Consider the following 26727-nt stretch of genomic DNA (forward strand, 5'->3'; position numbering starts at 1 on the left):
ATATATATATATATATACACACACACACACACACACACACACACACACACACTAATATAATAACTAAATATAGTTGACAATGCATTTACAAATAAAGTTTATTTTTCAAACATTTTGTATTATTACAAACTGATTTGGTGCAAATATCCTACCACAATATAGGTCATATTCCCTTTTCACATATAAAGTGCAACATTAAAAACTTGTTTGTGTGAGAAAATCATTCTAAAATACAAATGCAACTCCTTTTTCAGCAAGTAATTCCCCCTTAAAACATGTTCAGCCACTAAATAATACAGTGCACCGGTAGGGTCATAATTTCATTATTATCTGTTTGTGAATGCATGTCAGTGTAAAGGTTAAGTAAAATATTAGAATGAAAATACTTCAGTTCCTCAAAGTGTTCCCTGTATTTTCTAGGTTAAAAGCATTTCCTACAGTTACTTCCCTTTACTCCTGTGGGTCTACAGGCAGTTGTATTTGTATAGCACATTTCAGCAAGAGGGAAATTCGTAGACAGAGCACAAAGGTGATGCAGGTGTATTGTGTCTATTGTATTGCTTACTACACCTTCCTGAGACTTTATTCTGAAAGTACACTTTGACCAGATGCTACAGGAGTACTTTAGACCATTATATGAGATAATGCATCCTAGGGGCATCACTTTCATGACAGGCAATAACAAATCTTCACATAGAGGCAGTGAACTGTGTTAATGTGTAAGTACGGTTTATAGAAATGATGGAACTTTCACAATACTGCACAAAGACTTCCCTTTACTCCTGTGGGTCTACAGGTTTGATCTTGATGTGGATGCCATTGAGTGAGCGAAGCACCAGTCTAGGAATTAACATGGGTTTCTGAGTGGGGTCCTCTATCAGCTGGTATCTCTTCAGTGTCAGGGCGGTTGCCACTTTCAGCTCATTCATGGCAAAGGTCTGACCAATGCAGTTTCTGAGTGAGGAAAACAGCAACAACTTGAGAATTATGATGATAAATGAAATGCTTTAAAGCAATAACACAAGATGACAGAAACATGTCATGAGAGCAGAGCCTTTCACCGTTTTCACAAAGAAGGGTTGTTTTATGGTCAAGGAAATCAAATTAACAGTCACTACCAAAATTATTATAATTTTTTTTTATGTGGACATAATATTAGAGTAGTGTGGACAAAAAGTTATAGCAATAGCCCTGCAGTGTGGATATGATGAAGCTCATTTTTTTTTGGGGTTCATAAATCCCAGTACGTTTAACTAGTGCAATTTTTTTCTGTTGGTAACAAGAATTGTTAACTAAAATCCAAAGATTTGCATGAAGTCTTTCATTTAGGGGTTTCTGCATTGTTCTAAATGGGATTAATCCTAGGTTTCAGAGTTCTCCTTATCTGTTGTTTACTCTAACCCCTAATAGAACTTAACAGTTTGAATTGTGTTGGTAAAAAGGGGGCTGGTGCCAGGTCACACATCCACATACGGTCAGATAAACCCTGGTTCTTAGGCTGCATTCACACAGCCTGCGTCGGCCGTCAGACGGTCCGGCAAAAATGCAGGTCTTTCCATTCATTTGAAAGAGGCGGGGGTTGCCGCAGGGATACGCAACAAAAATGCAGCGGGCCTGCCGCGAAAAGTTGAGACCGACTCAACTTTTGGAGAAACGCAACCCCCTGTCACATGCGGTGGCCAATCATGTAACCGGAGATCAGACTTGTCGGCGTGTTTTGAGCTATGGTTTGAGGCGGTGTGAGAATCCCGTACAGTAAACAGGAAACATCACTGCCTTTTTAGCTGCCACGAGAACGTTTTAAAACACTATGAGGGTATAAAACGAAACACAAGCACTGAACTGCCCGGGAGTTTGTGTAATAGCTGAATGTTTCCCATAACAACACAGCCTTCACTACGTCTCGCTCCTCTCTTTTCTTTCTCTCTCTCTCTCTCTCCTGTGAAGTAAAGCTGCCTTCAAGTGCGGTCGAAAACGTCCAGATCTATAAGCGATCTGACCAAAAACAGTAACTGTGAAATATAAAGTCTACTTGTGCTACATTGCGGACTACAAACAACACAACAGGACGTCACACAAATGGGTCGTTTCAGTGCCACTCTCACCGCACCACACAACCCTGCAGAAAATCGCCGGGTCGCTTTTTTGGTGTAAATGCAACCTTAGTGAGCCAGTCACATGGTATCAGGTGAGGACAAACCTTGGCCCAGCAGAGAAGGGCACGAATGCATGAGGGGACCTCGTGGAAACATTCTCTGGTAGGAAACGCAGTGGGTCAAAGACCTGTGTTGACACAAGATGAAAAAAACAAAACAATTTAGAGTTTGATAGAGTTTGAGAGAATAACCTGCAGCTCCTAGGGGTCTAGTTTGTGATATGCTGACATCTGGGACCAAAGGACTGTAAGGTTTGCATTAATTGTGCACCAATTTGATAACTGTCACTTCTATTATTTGAGCCATTTTGTGTAGAAGCAGTATGCTGGGCCACCACAGCAAACAGGGATCATACGTTTACTTTTACCATTGATTCGATTAATCATGTACACCATGTAGTGAGTGAGCACAGGTGAGCTTTCACTTGACAAATATTTGCACAGAATGATCATCTTGACTTACATTAGGGTTTTCCCAGACAGCTGCATTCCTGTGAATCCCATACACACTCGTTCCAACATGACTTCCTACAAATAAAAATGAAAAAAAAAAGGTGTATTTTGGTTTAGGATTGTGCACGGACTGTACAACAAAGAGCATGAATACAAATAAACAAACATTTAATATATTTAGGTATGAGACACATTATTGCAAACCTGCTACTACCATTTAAATGGTTAATATGTGCTGTATGTTGTGCAAGGCTGACTTTGCAAAACGAAACAAAGGCCAAAAGTCCATAATGGAAAACCAATCGGAGACAAAACCATTACAAGTTAATATTTTATCTTTTTCCAGAGGGGATACAAGTTAGTCCCTCCAGAGATCGCAACAATTCACGCAAATTCAACCAATCACCGTGAATTTGGTGCGACTCGCAATATTGATCAATCACCGCAACTTTTCTGCAAATTTGACCAATAACCAGAGTTTCCCACGACTTCAACCAATCCCAGCAGTCTCAAGTGCCAGACTTTGTATCACTATGTGACTCTGAGAGCCACTGACCAAGCGGGAGTGAGAACGGGATGACGTAACACACGCACATCGCCAAATTCATTTCCTTGTTTCTGATATGAAGACGAGATGTGTGTCTCGAACATCTAACATTTACCAACAAAACGTACAGCGAAAGACCGTCTAAAACATTTCAGACCGTCCTGCCAACCTGTATACATTTCAACATCAATGTACGCTGTAACGTTTTTTCACTCTAAAGTCGGTGAAAGCTGCTGCTGTTTCAATCCTGTCGGCTCTCTGGAGCGGGCGGGGCTGCTGCTCAGTTCCCCCCCGCGAATGTCACACACACACACACGGTGGATGCAGGAAAAACCGGAGATGAGACGCAATGTAAAGATCAACAAGCCACTGACACATATGTTCAAATTTGATTAATTCAATAAATTATTATTTTTTGTCTTAAATCCACCAGCCGTTTTCATATTATACCAACATTAGCAGCATCCTGAGCCTTTTTGGTAAGGTTACTAGGAAATCTCAGCCCAGAGTAGTTTTATTCTCCCCAAAACAAGGTTTCCTTTTTATTTTTAAAGAAAAAACTTTTGCAACTTTCACTGTCTCTCGCAACTTCATTGCAACAAACATACAAAAGACAAAATCAGGCATTTTGGGCTGCAACAATCTCAAAAAAAGGCCGCGAAATCCTGGAGGGACTGTATTATGTATGTATGTATGTATGTATGTATATAACAGTATGCGGTTTTACCTATATGAACTTTCCAAGAACATTGACAATTTACCTTTTGGCAAAGTCCTTCCATCAAAAAAAGTCATGGGTTTGGTGATCTTTCTGGACATCCCTGGTACAGGAGGGTAAAGGCGGAGGGATTCTTTTATGCACATTGTTGTGTATGGAATTTTACTGAGATCCTCCCTTAAAATAAGACGTGCGACATGCATTAGTTGTCAATATTCTCCACATAGTGACAGCCTAAAGCTCACCTAATCCAGCTGTTGTGTTTCATCGCATATGGCAATGTTTTCAACGTATAAGCCTACCACTCCATGGTGTCCTTCCCATCCAGGGCTTGAATGATCTCCTCCCTGCAAATCTTCTGGTGTTCTGGGTGGCAGGCCAGAGAGTAGAGGATAAAAGAAATGCCACTTGCTGTGGTGTCATGGCCCTCAAACATGAATGTGTCCACTTCTGCTCGTATATCTTCATCTGACAGACCCTGCTGCTTCTCATCCTGATAAATAAAAGACAAAAATATAAAAAAATAAATAAATGAGAATTAAAATGTACTAAAACAAATACTATAGTTTACAATAAACCCACAATAAAAGCATATACAATTAAAAGATAAAGGATAATGGCAGTCTCGTTAGTGCTGAGTATTGGAAAGCAAGGCAACTTCAAGTTAGTTATTTTTTTGTTATTAGCACATTTCAGCAACAAGGCAATTCAAAGTGATTTACATGAAACACCAAAAGCATCGAGACAAAGTGAATAAGAACCACTACAGAAATACATTTAAATACAATGAAAAGTCAAAGAGCAAGAGAATAGAAAACACTAAAATGAAATAAGCATAAGGCATAACATACAAGAATAAAAGTTAAAGTGTAGTGTAAGAAATTAACAATTTTATTTAATAAAAATGTAATCAAAAGGCAGCGTCAAACAGAAAAGTCTTCAGCCTTGAATTAAAAGAACAGAGTGGCAGCGGACCTGCTGTTTGCTGGGAGTTTGTTCCAGATATGTGGTGCATAAAAAGTGAATGCTGCTTTTCCATATTTAGTTTTGGCTCTGGGGACAGAAAGCAGACCTGTCCCAGATGACCTGAGAGGGTTGATGGTCTGAAGGGTTCATAGAGTAGCAGAAGATAAATGTTTTTTGACCCTAAACCATGCAGTGCTTTATAAACCAGCAGTAGTATTTTCAGAATCAATCCTCTAAAAAAAACAGGAAGCCAGTGTAAAGGGGATATTTGTTAGCCTGTCGACAGTAGCAAACAAGGCACATGCATTGTTATTTTTTTTGGCGATAATGTCAGAGAATAAGGACCGCCTTGCAGTTCTCGGTTCCAAATTATAAATAAAGGTCTCTCTTTATAGATGTCATAATGAACCTGGAGATTTATTTTTCGCCACCTGTGTTCAGCTTATCGACACTCTTTTTTTCCTGTTCTTACCAGTGTGGCTTTTCTCCAGTGAGATCTTTTCTTACCAGAGACAGCCTTCACCTTAGTGGTTGCAATGGCATCAATAACATTTGTAGGATTTAAATGATCTTCGAGCTCATTGACTGAGACCCAAAAGAGGGCAGGTGTGGAGGAGAAAAGCTGAATGAATGTTTCACTGGTGTTTTCAGTGATATACCATTTTGTTATTACCTCTGTTTGAACAGTTGTATGCCCCGAGATAGTACTGTCAAAGTAAACACAGGTATGATCAGATCACAGCAACATAAGTCATACAACCTTGGTCATGGAGATATCTAGTATCTGTTGACTCCTTCACCAGGTCAAAGGTGGAGTTAGGCAGTCTAGTGTGTGTGGACAGTGGAGATTAATTAACATAATCTTAGGTACTATTGGGTGGGAAGCAGCAATGGTACAAATAAAACAAATCCTCTGGCACTCCCAGATAAGTCGTCTTATTTAATGACAAGCAGCAATTTTCAACCACTTTACCGGAGTTACAGAGGTGTTATTGGTAACCTTTTGTGTCTCATTGAGAATATTAGCTTACAGAAATTGATAGAAATCAGTTCTATCAGTATATTTTCTGAAGGTTGCCCAACATTTAGATGGAAACATATGGTCAGCCTACTGCATGGGTAGGAATGACTTAATGCCATGGTGTGAAAGCTATTTCTCTAGCCAAATCAGGACAAGATAATCTTAGAAAGTGTTCAGACAGATCGAGGCACACTGCACTGCTTTTCTTGTTGAAGACGGCCCAAGAAGTTTTTTTTTCAGGGCACTCTGGCAAAAAAAAAACACGAGGTGCTCAGCAATGCAAAAGCAGCGAGCAAAATGCTTCACTGATTGAAAACAATTACAAAAAGCTGCCACAGGCTGCTCAAACGCGCTCTGTCTGATTGGAACATTACTCTACCTTTACAGTGACTGATATCTTTGGTAAGAAACCAAGCTGGTAGAGCACTACATAAAGTATAAGCCAAGTCAGGCACTGGCAGCTCAGAGATGTTTACAGCAAACAGAAGTTTTGTACAGCCAACATTGTCTTATATTGTCTGAAACGCCTGACCATTGATATGCTGAACATGAGGTTTATGCAGAAGCCTTCTGTGTTTCCTTTGCACTGGGATTTTGCTACTTGCAGGTGATATTTGCACATAATGCCAAATCATTGCCTATATGTCAGGTTTTACAAGACTTTTTTTTTCCCCAATTGTATTCCTGCGTCATTGTTTTTATTGTTTCACTGTGCTCTTTCTTCTTTTTTAAAATGATTCTACAAGTTTGTGTGGTTGTCCTTAAGTCTTGTTAGTTTTAAACATTGACTGAACATCAAACTTTCTTCTAGTTACTTTGAACTTAAAATGATGTATGCCTTAATGCTTTTGTTTTGAAGCTTGATTGCTGCTACTTTAAGGCAAAAGTGAGAATCTCAAATTTTCTAAATTCAGTGGTTTTAAGATGATATAACATACTCTTGCTAAGAGAAGGATGTCCAGAAAGTCCAAGTTCCTCTTGGCCTGTACCCGGTCCAGCTCCTTCTCCTCCTTGAGTGCTTCTTTCCTCTTTCTTATGACTTCCTCTTCAAAAGACAAAATAGTAAATGACTATTTGCAGACTAACTCTTTAAATACAGCAACATGCAAAATAGATCAACCATATATACCCAAAGATTAGTGTATGGGTATGCTATATTGCAAATTGATAAAATCCAGTATAATTGATATTTGACAATTGTTTTGGCAGATTGTCATTAATTTTAATTACCAGGTAGGCCGTTGAGAACAGGTTCTCATTTGCAACGGCGACCTGGCTAAGAAAGCGTGCGAGACAACATACAGAATCTAATTATGTGTGAAGATCTTACCTGTATGACTGTAAGCCACTTTGCATAATTTTCTGTATCTAAAGCCATGTGGGCTGAGGTAGAAAATGAGATCATTGTGGTATGGAAACGTCCTGAACCGCAGGTTAATCAGATTACTGAGCTCATACACTGCTTTGATGTATGCATTTATTCCACTGCAATGAGAACATAGGCAAACATGTAAAGCTCAATTTCAAACAGCTCAATCAGTAAACAACTGAGCACATAGAGTAGACCTGAATTTGTAAATGGCGGGAAAAGGTTTGTATGGACTCACCTCTCGGTCTGACAGTTGCTGTTGTAGCTGAAGGCACACTTCAAGATGCTGTCTAGTGTCATAAGGCTCACGTGATTGAACAATTCAAAGGACTCATTGGTGTTTGCATAACTTTCCCATTTGTCCTGGAAACAGTGAGAGAACAGATGTGACATCTCTGCAGGAGATGGACAAAAAGTATGTCATGTAGACAGCCCAAGCCTATACTTTCTTAACATTACTTTGTTTACTTATTATGAATTGTGATTTACACAACTAAACTGTCATTTACATACCAGCATAGTTTTTGCAGAGTCTGACACCAGTTTTACGTATGGTTTCAAAACATCATAATGGAAACCTGGGGTCAAGAGCCTTCTGTGCCGAAACCACTTCTGACCTTTTGACACTAATAAGCCTTTGCCTGAAGACAGAGACAGACAGAATGTGTGTCAGTGAGTAAAGCAAACATCTCTGTAATGAACCAAAGTATGCTGTGGGAGAAAGGCAAAGCAGTCTTACCAATCCATGACTCAATAAACTTATATGACAGATCATCTTTTGGCTCTGTTAGGAAACAAACAAATCCAAAATCCTGTAACATTGACCTTTGGTTGTAAAAAGATTTAGCCAATTTCCCTGTAGGAGATTATAAAAGCACTGAACTGACAACATTGTTATAATGGTGTATAATTTTAGTAAAGATAAAAAAAAGAATCGCTCACACACCTGTTGATGTCAGTAACGTTTTCACATAATCCGGATGGTGAATGTTAATAAAACAGACAAAGGGTCCAAACCACACTGGGAAAGCATAAGGGTACTTTTGTCCCCATTTCACAAACTTGTCCAAGTCTGTCCCATCTTGTTTAAACTGAAAGAAGAATTAATACATAGGAAGCTTATTAAAAAAATAAATAAATAATAATAATAATAATAATAATAATAATAATAATAATAATAATTACAGGCAATAAACCAGTTTTGATGGTCAAAAGTAAACTTCATTAGCGGTTAGATTTTTTCGATTATTAATGACTGTTTTTCATTTAAAGGTTCGACTACATGCTTATTCAGTAGGCCAGTGTTCTCCACAATCCCAGACTTTCATATTGCATGCTTGTTTACATGGAAAGCAAAACCGGCTATAATGGCATATGTCTATGTCGGGACGGTTGAAACAGGTGTTTCATCGTCACCGACAAGGCTATAACTCCATGTATTTTAAGAAAATGCACAAACATCTGTGTTTATACAATACTTTATGGAGGTGAGACATGGAAAAGCAGTTTTAGAAAGATGAAACCCAGGCCCATCAAGTATAGGGAGTCGAGTTTTCCCATGTTAACCTATGGAGACTGACGGGCTGTGTGTGGGTCGTTAAGGGCACTTATGGATGTGCAGTGGCCTAACCTACGTAAAAACCTAGTGAAACGCCATTTCCCACAATAGAAACATGATATAAATGGGACAACGTACTGTTCTAGCTATAAAAATGGCGGAATCATCCAGTGCATATTTCAATATCCGCTTCGTACACGCTTCACGATGACGGCAATGAGTTGTTAAGACAATCTATCTAAAATAACAACTTTTGGGAGTACCATTCATGATATGTAGTAAAATATTTTAGTTGTGGGAAGTTTATATGGCTGAAACTGCGTTTCATTCGTCCCGACCAGGAGGGACGAATAAAACTACGTAGGCTACGTCCCACTTTTGCTGTAAAAATTCCTGAACGGTTTTGTTCAAAGCTGAAAATGCAACTGTATTTGACAGATGACAGGTGTAGGCTAGTGACAAAATATTAGCTTTCAGTGCGATACGATCGCTTTGTAAATTACGTTTAATTAAAAAGTGTTTCAACTGTCCCGGCTCTCCTACTTTATTGTCACCAAAGGATACATTTTGTTTGGGCAATGGTGCTACACACAGCTGCAATCAACATCGATGCAGTGCAAGCTGTGAGGCCTTGATAAATTATTAAATTATACTTACAACCCGTATTCCAACTTTCAACCCCTTTTCTCTTTTTTTCCCCAGGTGCACAAAGTTACAGAGGCTGCAACGTTACTTGAACCTTAGTCGTGACTGAATTACCTCCTTCACATGTCCAAAAAGCCAGTGTGCAGGTGGTCCTGGAAAAGCTTCAAAGTTTCGAAACGCATCCCTTCTTTCGGCGAGCAACATTGTTAATTTGACGACGGCAACAAGACAAAGTAGAGCAAACAAGTGATGAATTTGAGGCCAGCCCAACTGAAATGTCACGAAAGCTTCAGTTGACTCCATTCCGGTTGATGTCTCGCTGGGGGATGAGAAAACCCATGTGAGGTGGCAAAACAAACTGGTAAGTATCCTATGCGCAGATAAACACTTGGTCGCTGCTGTTCATTGGAGCGATACGTCGACGCGGCCGCCTTAATAGGATGGAGTAGCAGTGCCTCCTCCTTATGTAGGCTATGTCTATCGAGGTAGGTCTGTTACAAATACCAGACATGTAGGCTATTTGAGAAGGCTTGGTTAAATTAAAATTACGGGGTGATATACAAAATCTAGGCTACCTTGTCTTGTGTAAATAGTAGGCGACTTTAAGCATTAATTAGGCTCTATAACCCCCATTTACAGTTGTCATGAAAGGTTAAATTTGCTATGAAGACCAACCCCTTTTATTTCTGCTGCTGCTGAGAAGTTGGGATTTTTGAAAGCTATAGTGCGTATAGTATAGTTTATAGTTGAATGTAACAGACATTCATTAATATCAAAAAAAGCTATGCACTAAAGATTTAACATGGTTGCCACCCAAGTGCAGTTCAGCTCCCCGGAGCATGGCTACATGAAAAACATAATTGTTAGTATTTCTTACTATTAGCCTATCGAGTATACTCGATAGGCAAATAGTAAAAAATACTTTACCTGACATAGCCTTAGCTTAATTTAGTGTCATGACAGCACAACGTTATGTTGGCTTAAAGGGACTCTGATATTAAATTCAACACGTTCGTAAGTTACGAACAGTCAGTTTTACTGTTACGAATCGTAACAGTAAAATGTTGTAAAACACTTTTTATGGTCAGAACCGAACGGGTCAGATGTCCGTCCGAAGAAACACATCTCACTTTGGCTGCGTTTCAATAGTGGTTCAACATGCCCTCGTTCACTTGCCCTAAGCACTTGCCCTCGGGGGAATCCCCGCAGCCAGCTGAAGTGTCTGAAAAACTGAAGTAAACTTGGTGAGATCGACCCTCAGAGGGCTGAGGGAGCGGGTGAACAACATAGGCAGTATATTAACAACCAACAGATCTCGTTGCTCTGGACGGAGACCAGTGAAGGGCATTAGAAGCACTTTTCTGGTGATGGCTGAGTGTTACTGCGCAGCCTCCAACTGAGAGAGACGATGTAAATGTGCCATGAGCAACCTGTCTAAAAGTCTTCTGGTAGCTGTGCCAAGAGAAATCTCAATCATTCCGAATATTGCAGAGACCGAGAGCGTAGGTATATGTTAGGAGATAACATAGGCACAGGCTAATTATTGCTAACTAAAATGCTAGTTAACATTAGTAATTACACTTAAACAGCTAATGTGAGACGAAACTGCCTGTGCGCTTCTCCTGTACTATACGGTAATTCCTCTACTATGCGACAGTAAGTCGCGTGGTTATGACACAATAGTTAGCTTATTTTTTACAAAAACGTCTGCTACGGAGCCATAACGTGAGGTACAAGGTAATGGAGCCTTTTATACATTGTCGTGTTTCTTTAGAAATAAACAATGGACAAATAGAGTCTTTAAAGCTTCAGATGTAAAGTTATTCGCTGTCAAAGTGGCGCCAAAATAAATGGCAGTCAATGGAATGCTAACGGGAGGCGATGGCTTGGTAGCATCAAAATGGCGCCATAGGAGGTTCGCGGTCCGAGGAGAAGCTTACCCCCTTGATATAAACGGGTGAACAACAATGGTCACTCCAGAGGTGGATGTCACCCACAATGCATTGCAGTTATGCATTTGGTGCAAGAAAATACATCCATGGTTAGGTGGCAGTAATGTACAACCGCTAAAACTTCTGTTGCTGGCCAACAAAGGAGAAGAAGATGAATAAATAAGTTTCAACTTTTTAGTTTCCTCATTGTTAGATTAATATTTTACTGAAACATGTAATATAACTGATGTCAATTAATATTTACTTTACACGTTTTATTTACTAGATAGTTGTATGTGTGATTTCTTTATTTCCAACATTATCTGTAAAAGCATTGAGGAAAGCATTAATATGATTAATCATGATACAGATCACACATTTCTAAATCTGAAACTCATGCAGCTGATTACCAAGCCTCATTGAAATGACTCTGCAGGTATTTATGATGTGTAAAAAGCAGTAATACTTTTTATAAATAATATTTGTATTGTGCCTTTTCATACAAGAAATAGACCTACTGTACAATAAGGAAATTGCATGATATATTCAAAAAAAAATATATATATATTTTTTAACAATGGACAAATAGAGTCTTTAAATAAATATTTTTTATTGCATTCTATTCCGTTCATGTTCATTCTATGTCTGATATATCATGCAATTTCCTTATTGTACAGTAGGTCTATGTTGTGGAAGTTTTCATTGCAGCAGGTGTTAGAGGTTTTGGAAGAAATTAGAATTTGTGAAACAATATAAAGACAGTCGAAGACTAAACCAAGTTAGGTTTTTGTATTTTATTATAAACTTGCAAGTTTACAAGGAAGCACACAGTTCACAAAAGGCACGCAGCGCTGGTGTGAAAGGTCTGTTTAACGAATAAAGAAAAACACACAGTATATATGCATCTCCAGTGAGATAGAAAGACATGCCCCCCCCCTTTTTAAACATGACTCAACATTTCTTGCAATCAAACTTTCAGCATTGTGAGAGAAACAGTAAAAGAAATTATACAAATAATATAGAGAATCATGCTTAAATGTAAATTTGCCATCACATTTCACTCTTTTGATTCCACTCTAATCACAATAAACAAATTACATGCATGTATTAGAATATATTCAAAATGTTTTATTGTTGTGAGGGGATAAGGAAAACCCTTTTAGTGAAATCAAACAACACCCTACAACAACAAGTGAACAATCAGAGTCAAATAGATTAAAGCGCGTCTACCTGCCCACAGAGGAGGTAGAATTTGATACCAGTAATCACCGCAAAGCCATACATAATCTACCAAAGAGCCTGCACCAGAATCATCTGGCCAGCGCATCAGGTGAGTTTTGGAGGTGTCTAGAATGGATGCATTAAGATACCCCGGTGTGGAGTGCAGACACACACTAACATGATATTCACCTGTCCCACACGTATTGTTCAGAGTCTGTTGACATCCGGTGGTGAAACCTAGGTAATGTGAACCTGGACGACGAGAACGTTCAATGCAGAGAGCATGTATCAAATTATTCATAAGGCTGTGATGAAATTGTCCTATGCTGTCAGCAATCCGCCCATTCTTAGTTTTAACCAATGTACCATTAGGAGCGCGCACCATGCGTTTAGCAAACTCAGCACATGCAGACGGTTGAGAGGAGGCGGAGTAAAACTGACCTCCCTCAGTTTCAACATTGTGGAGTGCAGTCAGCACACAGATAGCATCGGTTAAGTTTAACGGTTGGGGCTTTACTGGGGCAGCTTGTTTTTGTGATAGGGCAAACAGTGAACAAACATAACATGAATTATTGTAACCTGTGTCGCGCGTGAATTTCCTAATTGTGCCTAGCCAGACGTTAGTGGAGAATGCTCCATCATCTTCATTAGAGGAGGAAATCCATTTGCTGGACATAGCATCTAATGTTTTGGTTAGGTGTTGTGGGTGTATGGGTGTGGGAGGCGGAATTACTTTGAGGTAAAAAGAACCACAGGGGTCTCTCCCTGAAATCCATGCACACACAACAAAATAGCCTTGGTCAGTAGTTTGGGCATTTCTTAGCGTCAATAACATAGCAGGTGAGGAAAAATTAACTCTCTTTATTGACAATCTATCAGTCAGATTCGTGTGGTCCCTAGGAACCGTGTGACCCCAATTAGTTTTACTAGTGTGCCAAATAGCCCAGTCCCACGAGTAACATGTAGGCCCTACTTGTGGATCTGCTTCAAAGGGTACATAACATATATAAATTTCTACCAATCCCCATTGCGACTTCCCACCCACGCACATAAAATAGTCACATGGTTGAAGCATGAGGGTGGACGTGGTGTTAGTTACTACAGTAATGTTTGGTCTATTGTAACTATTGAATCGTGGACACCATTGTCTTCTGGACATTGAATATGGTGATCGTGCCACACAATGTTTTCCCCCCCTCTGTGCTGCAAGTGTGTCATCAGTGTGTGTGTGTGTGTGTGTCATTAGGATATTTAGACATGCTAACCAGTGTAACAGTGGTATTGGGAGAAGTAGTTATGCTAACCAGTGGTTTGTCATTTTTTATCTAACATCAACAATGCAATCATCAGACACACAGTAATAAAAAAGAGACTAATAATAAATCTGATTATCTCACATAGTCGTGGTTGATGCCATTTCCGTCTCCATCTTCTGGACTGCTCCATTTGTGTGTCAGAGCAGCCCTGCTGCAGTATGGAATGTGCGGAATGTGCTGTCTTGTGAGGATCACAGCTGGAGAGTGATTGTCAGAGCAAAATGTGTAATCGTCACTGCTGTCTTTTGCAAAGGATTTAAAGCAGTACGATACCAGTTTTGTCGATCAGGGTTTTTCTCCCTGATGTGTTTAGTGAGGGAACTGTTATTGAGATAGCACAGAAAACACCATTCTGTCAGGACTAGGACTAGGACAGTGGTCTATTCGTCACTTGTTGCAGGCCGTAGAAAAACTCTCCTGGGACTTTCCTACAGTGTGATGCGTGGACCCACGTAGCTCTCTCAGCGACCTTCACTGCGGTGTGTGTGACCAAGAGAATCTGGAATGGTCCTTGCCACCGTTTGGACTGCCAGTTCTTCCTTCTGAAATCTTTCAGGACCACGAAATCCCCGGGCTGAAGCTTATGTAGCTGGTTTAGGCAGGCCTGCAGAAAAATGGGTTCTGATGGCAGAAAGAGTAGAAGAGAGTTGCGTGCAGTAACTTAACATACCATGTTCGCACAGGACCGTGTTTGGAAGGGGGGCCTTTGGGGCCTCTGTCCCTACCTGGGGTGGGTGCCCAATAGTGTCACACTGTTCTTTTGTGGGGCTGCCAATTAAGCAGTCATCTACATATTGTAATAACCCTGTTCCAGGTGAAAGGGTTAAACTCTCGAGGCTCTCTCTCAGAGCATCATTGTAGATTGTTGGAGATTCAGTGTATCCCTGACAAAGACGTGTGAATGTGTAAGGCTTACCATCGAACAGGAATGCAAACCAGAATTGACTGTCTTTGTCCACTGGAACACTGAAAAAAGCATTAGACAAATCAACAACAGAGAAATATTTTGCCTCCCCAGGGATCCCTTGTAAAATAATGTAGGGGCTCTGATTTTCTTTACAGGAAAAATGGGTGTCCGCACTGGAGAATCTGGAAAAGGAACAATTACCCCAGCTGCCAATAGGGAGTTAAAAACGGGTCTGATTCCGTCAATTGCTTCCTGCTTTAATGGGTACTGATGTGTTTGGGGCCTGAAGTCCGAACGCGGAGTGATGATTACAGGTTGGCAATTTTTAAACCTACGTCTTATTTGTTTGCTGCCCAGAGGTGACGTGGTACAAAGGAGATTTACACAAAGAGAGATATGAGCATGTGAGTGAGGGACTTGGAAAAACATGTTTTGTCTATCCGTCAAGGAAACTGATAATGCACATTTTTCATCTTGCCAGTATGCGTAAGTACACTCGAGCTCATCGTTTAGTTCTTCAAAAAACTGTTCAGCATAGTCTTCAGCTGGTTCTGGTGAAACAAGAGAGGTACAATGTAAATGCTGCAGTTTCATGAACTCAGCTGTTGAAGACACAAAGCCTTGTGCTTCAGCCAAGAGATTTACAGCTTGACACAGAGAAATCCACCATTGAAAAATATACAAAGATGTGTGTGTGTGTGCTCTGACAGGAATATGTCAGACAAAGTGTAGTTGTTATCAAGACGCACAACTTTGAGACCGGTAGATGTCGGTACTACACCTACTCCAAAAATACGCATGAAATCTCTCCCTAATAAATTCACAGGACACACCGGAGACAATAGGAATGAACATTTTGCCTTTCGCTCCGGTTCGGGGTCGTTAGGGTCAGTGTGCACACATGCCATAGGGGTCGTAAATTTTTTAGGGACTACAGTACCACTAGCACTCCGAGAGAAAACAAACCAGCCTGAAAGTTTTTGACTAGGAAACAAAGATTCTTTCAAGACAGAATTTGTTGCCCCACTGTCCACTAACAATTCAATGTCCCTCCCCTGCACATATAACACTGTTGTAGGCAATTTTTTATATGCATCAGATGAGTACATAGAATAAGTTTGTACGCTTTCCCTGATTTGTGTTTGTTCAAGATATTGTATAGTATCTAACACAACCTGTCTATCATGTGGGGAAAATTAGTGTGGCGTGCGAGGAAGCATTTCTTCATTGCAGGCATGTCAGGGTGTTTGATGAGTGGATCCTGATCCGTGCCTACAGGGAAAAGAATGTTTGATCTTTGCATTGTCCGCAGGAGCCAGATTGTTGAGCATGATACGTCTGAGTTCGTTCATAGTGGGCAGGAAAGTCTCGACGAACCTGAAGAACGGGTCGCTGAAGCGTGCACCTGACTCTTTGCATGGAGGCAGGTGTTTTGTGGCATTTATAATGTCAGACACTGTCCAAGGCCTATAGATGACTCCCACTCCTCCAGCTGCCAGAGGAACCTGGATCATTGGGCATGCGAGATTCTCCTGCCATTAAGACCTTTAAGGAATATAACATGAAATGATATGACACATGCTCTGGCATTATGAAATGTAAATGCATTTTTTTATGGTATTTATGTCTATTCTATGCATCTGTGTGTACCATATGAATAATAATACTTATATAATAACATCAAACTTATTTATTCCAGCATCCTTTGCACTATGCTCCATAATTAAAATAATAATAATTTATCACAAAAATAATTTACTCCTGCACACTTTGCACTCTTCATTGCACTACTGCTTCAACCTGTCTATATTGTTTCTGTTCACATTCATATGTATACATTGTTTGTTTTTGTTGTTTATTTTGTATGAGTAAGCACTTTTGTACAATAAAGAATTGGAGGGGGAAAAAAACCTACCTAAGCTGTGAGATCGTGGCTGCGTTTCACTAGTTTTTCAACAGGCGGTAGGTTTTTTTATTTGCCAGGTATGAGGACACATACGAGGAATTTTGCTTTGGATTATACATTGCTCACAATGTGCTTACTCATACAAAACAAACAACAAAAACAAACAATATATACATATGAATGTGAACAGAAACAATATAGACAGGTTGAAGCAGTAGTGCAATGAAGAGTGCAAAGTGTGCAGGAGTAAATTATTTTTGTGATAAATTATTATTATTTTAATTATAGAGCATAGTGCAAAGGATGCTGGAATAAATAAGTTTGATGTTATTATATAAGTATTATTATTCACATGGTACACACAGATGCATAGAATAGACATTATGAAACAGAAACAAAAGAAAAGAAAATACCATAAAAAAGGCATTCACATTTCATAATGCCAGAGCATATGTCATATCATTTCATGTTATATTCCTTTAATAACTTAAAGGTCTTAATGGCTTTTTTGTTTTTAATATTAAATAAAAAGGTGCTATATGGCTGAAATTCAATAATAAAGTGCAGGAAAGTTGGCTCGGTTCCTGACCATTTTTTTCTTATGGATATGGAATTTTCCAAAAATAATAAATAGTTGTATAATATACATCATGTTATTTTCAAACAATTAGCATCACATCAAACATATTTATTTCAATATTTATCTTGACTTTCTTTTTTAGAAAAATGTGTCTACCTCTATCCAGAACATTCTATTCAGTGAAAAAAAATAATATACTCTTTATGCAGGGAAATACTCTTCTAATACTTCTAGTCCACAGAAATTACACATATATTCAATGTTCAGTTTGAATCTTTGTTACACAAGTTTCACTGGGTAAATTCTATGTAATATCTTAAACGACACTTCCTTAAGCTTGTAATTGATACAATATAACAAATTGCGATTTGTTTGATTGTCGTGTTGTCCCTGAATCCATCGAAGGGGACGTAACAATAACAATGGATGCGGTAGGCTTTGTTTTTACTTTCGCCATAACATCAATTATATCTCAAATTCTCAATTAAATCTTTATTTAAATGGTCAAAACTCAATTTCAATTTCAAAGTAGGAAGCTATGACATTACACACGGGAATGGCCCATTTTACACACGGCTTCCACTTCAACAACTTAAAACTATTTATTTAGTTAGTTAAAATTGAACCATATTTTTTACATATATATCATTTTAATATTTGCTTGAGTTCAGAAACTCCATGAAGTGCTTGTTACGGGTATCTGCTCTCTGTTAATAACGTAAATAAATATTTTTGTCCACCTTCAGAGTAACCTATACTCAAAAAAAAAACAACCTTGAGCACTTTTACTGCAGCGTATATCAACCTACTTTATGAAATAAAGGTAGTCAAGAAACTTCAGATCAGTTCAACATTGGCAGATGAGTAAATTGTATCGTGCAATTAGTTTTTGTTTTACTCAAACAGCAGTGAGCAGAAACAGTTTGACACCTTTACACGGAAAATGACACGTGCTATTGATGCACATACCTCTCAACACCTATGCTGCTGTAAAAATGGGAATAAATGTTTTATGAAGTAAAGTAAGAGTCATTGCAAGAAACTCCAGATAAGTTTAAGATTGGCAGATGAGTAAAATAAATTGACAGCACAATTGGCTTTTGTTTTACTCAAATAAATTACAAATGATCTTATAGAGGCAGTGAGCCCAAACAGTTTGACACCTTCATGTGGCAAATTACACTTGTTATTGATGCACATATTGCATCAACACCTATGCTAGTGCAAACAGTGGAATAAATGCCTCACCATCAGACAAACAGTCTGGGTGAAAGGTACAGTATATTTCCTCTGTATTGGCTGTTGGACCACTTCCGATGTGTCAACATGAATTTAGCTCTAGTCTATTCTAGTCTAGTCTTTGAAACGATGCAGAGTTTTTTAACTGTGTTTGATGAGCGAGCAGTAAAAGCGCAACCACTGAGGGAGTGTTTCATCTGTTCAGTATTGTCTCTATTTTTTGTTGAAGAGATTTGAATGCCTCAGGCACCATGCAAAAAGGCTTTATTTTTCTTCTGGTTATTTGGAACTCAACCCCTTTCTCCTCAGAACATTGTAAGTAACTTAATTAATCATTGGTATTACACTGTATTTAAATTACAATTCTGGGAAGTTAGTGTTGTCTGTCAAACTACTATTAATTGTTTAACAGAAAACTTATCTTTTAGCAGCCACAAATCACCTTCAATTCCCACTGGGATGTCAAGCTGTGATACCTTGCCAACATTACAGAAGTGATTTAAACTCTTTAACATGGAATTACAAGAAAGATGAACATCATCAACCAATCCAGATATATTTTCAAGATAAAAATGGAGTACGCCGCCATCAGCCACTCTTGCGCTCCAGAATGAAGGTGTCACACAACGGTTCCTTGGTCATTGATCATTTCACAGAGGATGATCAAGGCCTTTACTGGTGTGAGAAAAGGCACAGCGACATAGTCATCAGCGTGAAGAAAGGTCAGAACTATTGTGATTGTCATCATTTGTTCTCTTTAAACTGAATATTTAGTACCCAACTGCTTCGTGTAGCCAGTTATATACATTTGCCAAAGCCCATCCTCTATTAATACAATGTATATTTTTTTTTTTTCAGAAATTCTGAAAGAAACTGGTAAGACAGTTTACGTTATTGCAGGCAGAGTTTTTACTCATGCATGTCCGGGTGAATGGCCTAACTTAAAATGGACATTTAAAGCAAGTAACATGACATCAGAATTAGACTTTGTGACTTCCAACAAGTCTATACACATTGCAAATGTCAAAAGAGCAGATGCTGGGAAATATACCTGCTGGAAAAGTGGATGTAATAGACACAGGCAGAAGCTGCTTACAATCAACTTGTGTGTAATAACAGGTGAGAGAATAACACACACACACACACACACACACACACACACACACACACACACACACACACACACACACACACACACACACACACACACACACACACACACACACACACAGTCTTTTGTCAAAATGGAATGCTTTAACTTAGAATATTTTTTGCTTTATTACAGTACACCACAGTGATGATTCATCTGTTTGTTGTACTGTGATGTGTGACATGGAATTCAGTAACATCAAACCAAACAACACACTCAATGTGGAGACAGGCACAAGGACAATACCTGTGCTTGTAGATACAAATGGAATAAATTGCAGTGCAAAGCAGATGTCTGATGGATGCAGTTCAGTTAACAGCACTCGTGGACCATCAGGTGGGTGTTTTGCTGTATCTCTCTTTAAGGAGGTCATAGCCCGACGCAAAGGAATTTCAATTCTTATGTTTTTTGGTTTTACAGATATACCTACAGAGCTTGACTATCTGATTCCAGTTGTTTATGGAACATCGGCAGCCCTTACATGTATTATTTTAATGGCACTTTTAATTTGCTACCTCAGACAAAGATTGTGGGCAGGTAGGACATGCAGCTCTTTGTCGTATTGAACTCCCTGTTTATTGTTTGTATATTGGTATGCTGCCTTGAAAGAGAAGTAGATGTTTGACAATTGGCTAGGCACTGATTCTGTTTCTATCTCTTTAAAGCGTTTCCTGTTCACCTTTGTTGCTGGGGCTTGAATGGCAGGGTAAGTATTTATATAATTATGGTGATGATAATGTCATAACCTAATAATATCTACCATGCTGCAATGAACAAGCATGTGTGTGTTGTTTTGTTCATGTAATGGATTTGTTTTACTTCGTATTGCAGGTGGAAGAGGAGACTTCAGTGGTTTATTCATCAGCTGTCATCAGGAGACCTGCTAAGACAACAAACAATCATATGAGCAGTGACAGTAGTTGTGTGTATAGTGAAATAAAAGTACAGAGAACGATTTCATAAATTCCACTGTTATAATGATAGTTCCCGTAGTCTTTCATGAGAACAAGTGTTTGTAACTTCACCCACGCGGTTCTAAAGGGGAATTTTGAAGCTTTGGGTCGGATTAGGAAGTTTCCTAACTGGGTGAAATGATCCAAGTGGCACCTGTGGGAGCGGATTGTATTCTCTACGCAATAAAAAAAGTAATGTATATTTACTGATATTGTAGCTGCAGCGCATACAGAGGTGGAAAAGAAAGAATGTGGAAAGAATACTCATATATTTATGCATGCACTGTATGCACATTTATGGGATATTATACTTTACTTGAGTATTTACATGCATTGGCCAGCGAGATATATTGTACCCTTTAACTCCACTATATTAATTTGACAAGTATAGTCACCTTGGAGATCAAACATTATTATTAGCTTATTCAAATCATCTCCACCTTGACCAGCTACATCTTCATCATTGCAATTACATATTTAATACTTTGTCGAAGACAAAAGTTGCAAGTCTAAGCTTTTATCTGGACTTTCCAAATGTGTCAGATCATAGAAAAATGCAATAACAGGATATCAGATGTGAGCGCAACTAACTGTGTTTCTTTCCTTACTGTATATAAAGTTCCATTTTTATTTCGACCTAACTCAGATCTTTTCATGAAAAAAAGATATTATGTTGCACCATCTCAGCCTCCTAATAAATGATTTTATTCATCTTCAGCACTATGATCTACTTCTGCACTTTAAGGAAATATTTTGTATGCAGCACTTTTAATTTAAGATTTGGAATGGTAATAAAGTACTTTATCTGAGTAGTTCTTCCACCATTGCTCACACGTCAATGCATCAATAATGAGAATCTAGTAATATAATGTTAACTGAAATCAGAATTAGCTTCAATGGCCCGTAGCCTAAGTGTTAACGAATTTGACTCTTGATTTTTGTTGCTCATGTACATATACAGAAATAGATATACGGCTAAAAACAAGGACAACAAAGCTGAACAAGGTAAACATAAACATTTGAATAACGTTACAGATATAGCCTAAGTATGTAGCCTTTGTTAAAAACTGTAGGCTTAACTTATAGGCTACATATTACATACCCATGCAATGCATACGTTGCTATCATGACCCTTATGCACAATTGAATAACGATAATGTTTATTTTTTTTAAACTGAAGTAGTTCTACATTTAGTGATTGTGCTTTTAGCTTCTACTTGAGGAGAATTTTATATTTTTATTACTAACGCTATATTTTCGTTACTCCAGTAGGTGGCTGTAATGCGCCTCAAAGTTGGATGCCAAGCACCGCGGCGAAAAAAGCCGAGAAAGAAATATGCTTTTCATTCAGTGTGCCAGCTGAGTTTATTTTTTCTCTGAGAATAAACCGAGCAGTTTGCCTTTTTTGTTTTTCTCGGGTCTTCGTTTCCACAGATAGACATTTGTCATCCCATTCAAGTGATTTAACGTTGAAACGCTTAGCACGGTGACCTGCTTCACAGAGTTTACATTGTAGCTAGCTAACTGATGCTATCTTTGCTAGCTAGCTAGCTGGGTAGCTTCTAGCTATATGTTCATAGAACAAACACAGTGAGGCCTACCGGATCCTCGGTCTTTACTGTGGAGGCTCTACCGAAGACGACCACACCAACCTTTTTTCCTACGTTCCCCATCAAGTGAATAGCTGCATTTTGTTGTTCGGGGTTTCTCAGGTAACGTTAACGCTAACGTTAATAAAGCAAACAAATATTTGCGTTAGCTGTTAACTAACTAACGTTACGTTAGGTAATTGGCTAGCTAACTAGCGAGTTCGCTATATTTAGTTAACAGCATAAACTGTATAAAATAGGGTTGACATTAGCAAAAGTTAAGCGTTTGAAATTGACAACTCAGTTAACGGTCTAACCCTAGCTAATGTAGACGGTAACGTTACTTGTACGCCACCGATTCAACGCTAGCTAATAACATGTTCCTCCTTCAGATTCAATAACAACGCATTGCCTGAGAAAAGATGGAAGCTCCTCCTGTTACAGTGATGCCTGTCACCGGGGGCACGATCAATATGATGGAATACCTGCTGCAAGGTGAGCTAGCTACACCCGAAACATCTGAAGGCAGAAAATGAAACATCTCTATAGACTATTAACTATCCATAAGTATTAAACATGGCCTGTAGGACTGAATGATACAAAAAATATGCGATGAGTGGCAGGTTTACAGTAAAGTTACTACTATGGTGATAACTTAAGATGTCAACTTCATGTGTAACGTTTGAAAGTGCTGTAAATGTAGATCCTAAATCATAATTTCTTATTTTAAGATAACAATCACATGCTGTTCTATATCACTATAATGCATAAAACAGGAAATGTCAAATGAGAATAAGAACATTTAGTGGTATATAGATGGGTAACAAATAAAAAATAAAACTGCCAGAACTTTTTTGACATAGGCTACATGCTCTGGTACGCTAGTGGTGGGATGAACACCTTTCTTCGAAAATGTCCTCAGTTTTGATGATCTCGTCTGCCCTCATTGATATAACGTTCTAGTATCTTGTCCACCCAGGACAACATATTAGAAACTTACTAAAATACAATGGAGTCAACATTACCAAACAAAAGTCTTTAAAACAGTTTAATCAAAAACTGATTATAATGTCTTTCGTGAAGGTAGCATGTATTGATGTTGTATTACAATGTGACTGCAGCATTGCCAGCATGGCAATAGTGACAACAGATATTTAACCTTAAAGCTACATTGTGTAATAATTTCTCCCATCTAGCGGTGAAATTGTACGACAATAAACTGAATATTACTTTCTAGTCCATTCTGAGGGCGTTTAAACTCCTACGGTGGCCTAACCCGAAACTAGCAACTTCGTCCGTGAGTGTTCCTTCCAGTGTAATAATAGTTGTATGTTATTTTGGTACCATTTCATTGCTAACATCAGATATCAGGTTCCCAAACATTTGCAAGCTAATGTTAGTAAAGGATCGTTATTCTGTATATTGTATGAGATTAATAGTGTAAGGCAATGTTTACAGCGTAGGAGGGAAGCAACGGAGGTTTGTGTTTTTAATACATTTCTCTGAGCAGTATGAACAATGTCAATGAAACCGTCGTTCTAGTGTTATGCACAACCATGCTATAGTTAGCCAAGCAAGTAGCAACTTTAAAACTTCGAATTTACACAAATAGGCAGAATTACCTGTCGAGAAGAAAGCAGGCAACTTCGGTGCCCCTTTTTAAAATCCTTGCTCCTTATGAGCTCTTTCCATATTGGAAAAGCCACTCCAATATTAACTTTGGTCTTGTTGCTTTGCCTGTCGCGTTGTCGTTTTAATTCTCTTTTTAACTTCCTTCAAATCTGCCGGCAGTCGCAAGTAATCTTCTCCCCCTCCCTCTCTCCCTGGCATTCGTCAGTCAGTGCCACTGAGTGAAAAGTGCGAAATGCGGAGGTATGGAGGCGCTACATGGCGCATGTATTCTCAGTGATTCTGAATGGCAGATTCTACGCTTACGAGAATACTTTGAGTAGTTGGTGGAAGTAATTACACATGAATGAGCACATATTTGTCTAAGAACAAAGGTTTTTTTGCTAAAAATCAACTAAAAAAATTACACAATGGAGCTTTAACTGACAACTTAGAAGAATGTCTGCCGTCTTTGTTAGGGGTGTCACGATACCAAAAATTCAGTAGTCGGTGTCAATACCAGTAAAATAACACGATTCTCGATTTCGATACCACGGTAAAAAAAAAAGATTTTCTAAGATTCCATGTACTTTAACTTGAAACAACTTCTTTATTAAAATATTTGAAAAATGTCATAACAAGACATACAAAACACGTCCAATAGAGCATAGAACAACATAATAAAGTGCAATTAATGGTCATAGTGCACATTCCAGACTTCCAGGCATCTTTTCAAAAGGTACTGTGCAAAAACAACAACACTTTTTCTAACAGTTGCGTAACCAGAGACGTTACAAACCCCTGGGTAAATAATGGCGATGTATTTGAAAGATGGAGACAGCTTAGAGCCCAAAAGGACGCAGAGTTGGCTAATTTCCTCCTGAACAGGTAGCTAAGCATTAGCTTCAGGCTAATTTATCACAGCTACAAGGGACGGGCATTTTATGTAATTTTTTTTTCAACATTCGTGTACTCACATTGAATTACATAGCTAGAGTACCCGAGTTGGTTACTCGCAAAAACAATTGAGACACTGCCAGTAAAGTGATCCCGACTGGTCCTGGCTAACCCTGCTAACGGCTAACGTTACCGGAGGAGCAGGCAAGCGGGCCACGGCTGTTTACAACGTGTAGCCTGTTCAGCGGCCGTAGCCGACAACGGTGAGTTATTTGAAGCCAAGAGAGGGGGGCTGTAAATCGGAGAGAGGACCGTGAGTTTTCAGTGAACATGCCGTTTTTTAGATCGGGTAGAGTTGACGCTTTTTTTTCGAAAGATATGTACCGGAAGTAGAAGGACGTGACTTTGGCCACTTGTTTGTGACCACCTTCTTCTGAATGTATTGACTGGAACACTCTGAACTGCCCCCATCAGTTCCGGAAGAGGCGCAGCACCGATGCTGCTAACACTGGCATCGTCGCTAACGGTGCCTACTGTGTTTTGTCATTTTAGAACCGGAAGGTGTCGGTATTATTCTCGTGACATTCCTAGTCTTTGTGACAAAGGTCTATTTCCTTTCTGTCTCAGCTCTCTGTGTCTTTAGGAATCTCAGCTGATGTTGGAGAAGTGTTTATTGTGTAAATCTATATCAAAACTACAGTGTTAAGTACAATATATTGTGCAGCCCAGATCATCACACCACATTGTTTATATGTTGTTTACTATTTATGCATTTGCTTCTCTCTACCCTTTATTAATGCAGGCAGTGTGTTAGATCAAGCCCTGGAAAGCCTATTGCATCGTCTTCGAGGTCTGTGTGACAACATGGAACCTGAGACCTTTACAGATCATGAACTGGTTTATCTTCTGAAAGGCCAACAAGGGAACCCTTTCATTCTGCGTGCCCGGCGCTCCCTCTCCCACCCCACATCACCGTGGCACCTACGCTACCTAGGCCAACCTGAAGTGGGAGACAAGAGCCGCCATGCACTGGTGCGCAACTGTGTTGACGTGGCTGCCTCTCACAGCCTGCCGGAGTTCCTTAATGAGATGGGCTTCCGCATGGACCATGAGTTTGTGGCCAATGGGCACATTTTCCGCAAAGGTGCTATGAAAGTTGTGGTTAGCAAGCTGTCACGCATCCTGGTACCGGGGAACACAGAGAACACAGAACGTCTGTCACTTTCATTCTTGGTGGAGCTGAGTGTGTCGGCTCCTGCCGGCCAGGACACTGTGTCAGAGGACATGCGCAGCTTTGCTGAGCAACTCAAGCCCCTGGTTCACCTGGAGAAGATTGACCCCAGCAAACAGAGACATTAAATGACATTTAGTGGCTCAGGACATCTCTGCCTGCCATGACATGTACAAATTAGACCTATTTTTTAAATACTGTTTACATTTGAACTAAAATTAAATACAGTTCAACTTTGACTTAATGGTTACACTTCTGGTCAATTTGTTATTGGAAAATGACTCCACAATTACTACAAAACATTACTGCTTTCCACCAAAGCGTCCACTTTTTCATCAATTGATACTGTACGGTTTGGGTTAAACTCATTGCTAGGTCAGTTTTTGCAATTGTAGTATATCCATAAGGAAGCTCCTGCAGAAAAATCCTCTATTGCACAGTGGTGTTTCACTATGTTTAGAAGAAACAATAGTGATGTTTTTTATGGAATAAATAGAAGAAGTGTAAAAAGCCAGTGTGATGCAGTAAAATAAGTAAGTATTACTAAAAACACCTAGGTCAAGTGATATTTGTCATAATAGTAGATCTTACAACATGACATAGTTCTTTAGGTGGCTTCTGGACATTTTATTTCTTCAATTGGTTTAAGTTGTTCATTATTTATCTTTAAAAGGCAGGATTAACACCTAAAAACATTAGGTTTTATATCGGTTTATATTTACATCACAAAACCTCCTTCCTGACATAGTGACCCTGAGTATGATGCA

At 39.1% G+C, this 26727-nt stretch overlaps 3 protein-coding genes and 1 long non-coding RNA gene across 8 annotated transcripts; 2 read left to right on the forward strand and 2 right to left on the reverse strand.

Moving 5' to 3' along the window:
• Positions 1-80: 80 nt before the first annotated feature.
• Positions 81-9855, reverse strand: cyp4t8 (cytochrome P450, family 4, subfamily T, polypeptide 8). Of its 2 annotated transcripts, none has more exons than XM_078252443.1 (12): positions 9547-9855; positions 8176-8320; positions 7969-8085; positions 7743-7870; positions 7468-7592; positions 7191-7345; positions 6799-6905; positions 4176-4366; positions 3917-4050; positions 2619-2683; positions 2201-2283; positions 81-954 (listed from the first exon to the last, which is right to left on the reverse strand). In XM_078252443.1, exons 1-12 carry the CDS (start codon positions 9733-9735, stop codon positions 777-779), a joined length of 1617 nt encoding a protein of 538 aa, XP_078108569.1. In that variant the 5' UTR covers positions 9736-9855; the 3' UTR covers positions 81-776. The 2 variants fall into 2 exon arrangements, with proteins under 2 accessions (XP_078108569.1, XP_078108570.1); XM_078252444.1 differs by having other exon boundaries at positions 7969-8013; positions 9547-9853.
• Positions 9856-12142: 2287 nt separating this feature from the next.
• On the reverse strand, positions 12143-22327 carry LOC144519377 (uncharacterized). Of its 2 annotated transcripts, none has more exons than XR_013502107.1 (3): positions 22237-22327; positions 20502-20565; positions 12143-16352 (listed from the first exon to the last, which is right to left on the reverse strand). It is a non-coding gene; the product is annotated as an uncharacterized LOC144519377 (long non-coding RNA). The 2 variants fall into 2 exon arrangements; XR_013502106.1 differs by having other exon boundaries at positions 20502-20562; positions 22237-22324.
• LOC144519375 (uncharacterized) lies at positions 18418-21352 on the forward strand. 3 transcript variants are annotated; one of them, XR_013502105.1, is made up of 7 exons: positions 18418-18847; positions 18961-19254; positions 19391-19651; positions 19818-20018; positions 20103-20219; positions 20348-20388; positions 20514-21352. XR_013502105.1 is itself a non-coding variant. In XM_078252452.1 (6 exons), exons 1-6 carry the CDS (start codon positions 18784-18786, stop codon positions 20643-20645), a joined length of 1194 nt encoding a protein of 397 aa, XP_078108578.1. In that variant the 5' UTR covers positions 18418-18783; the 3' UTR covers positions 20646-21352. The 3 variants fall into 3 exon arrangements, 2 of the variants coding, with proteins under 2 accessions (XP_078108578.1, XP_078108579.1); XM_078252452.1 differs by having other exon boundaries at positions 19818-20219; XM_078252453.1 differs by having other exon boundaries at positions 18418-19254; positions 19818-20219.
• med18 (mediator of RNA polymerase II transcription, subunit 18 homolog (yeast)) lies at positions 21939-26199 on the forward strand. The gene is made up of 3 exons (XM_078252454.1): positions 21939-22347; positions 22617-22719; positions 25532-26199. The coding sequence occupies exons 2-3, from the start codon at positions 22647-22649 to the stop codon at positions 26086-26088; spliced, it is 630 nt and encodes a 209-aa protein (XP_078108580.1). The 5' UTR covers positions 21939-22347; positions 22617-22646; the 3' UTR covers positions 26089-26199.
• The last annotated feature ends 528 nt before the right edge of the window (positions 26200-26727 follow it).

This window comes from Sander vitreus, chromosome 6, assembly GCF_031162955.1.
Source record: "Sander vitreus isolate 19-12246 chromosome 6, sanVit1, whole genome shotgun sequence".
Lineage (NCBI taxonomy): Eukaryota > Metazoa > Chordata > Actinopteri > Perciformes > Percidae > Sander > Sander vitreus.

Coding starts and splice junctions, on each gene's coding strand:
- LOC144519375 (XM_078252452.1), top strand. CDS start 18,784: ATGCAAAAAGGCTTTATTTTTCTTCTGGTTATTTGGAACTCAACCCCT. Junction 18,848..18,960: donor CCCTTTCTCCTCAGAACATT/GTAAGTAACTTA, acceptor CTTATCTTTTAG/CAGCCACAAATCACCTTCAA. Junction 20,220..20,347: donor CAGACAAAGATTGTGGGCAG/GTAGGACATGCA, acceptor ATCTCTTTAAAG/CGTTTCCTGTTCACCTTTGT.
- med18 (XM_078252454.1), top strand. CDS start 22,647: ATGGAAGCTCCTCCTGTTACAGTGATGCCTGTCACCGGGGGCACGATC. Junction 22,720..25,531: donor GATGGAATACCTGCTGCAAG/GTGAGCTAGCTA, acceptor TTATTAATGCAG/GCAGTGTGTTAGATCAAGCC.
- cyp4t8 (XM_078252443.1), bottom strand. CDS start 9,735: ATGGAGTCAACTGAAGCTTTCGTGACATTTCAGTTGGGCTGGCCTCAA. Junction 8,321..9,546: donor TTTTTGGACATGTGAAGGAG/GTAATTCAGTCA, acceptor TTCTTCTTTCAG/TTTAAACAAGATGGGACAGA. Junction 8,086..8,175: donor AACGTTACTGACATCAACAG/GTGTGTGAGCGA, acceptor AATCTCCTACAG/GGAAATTGGCTAAATCTTTT.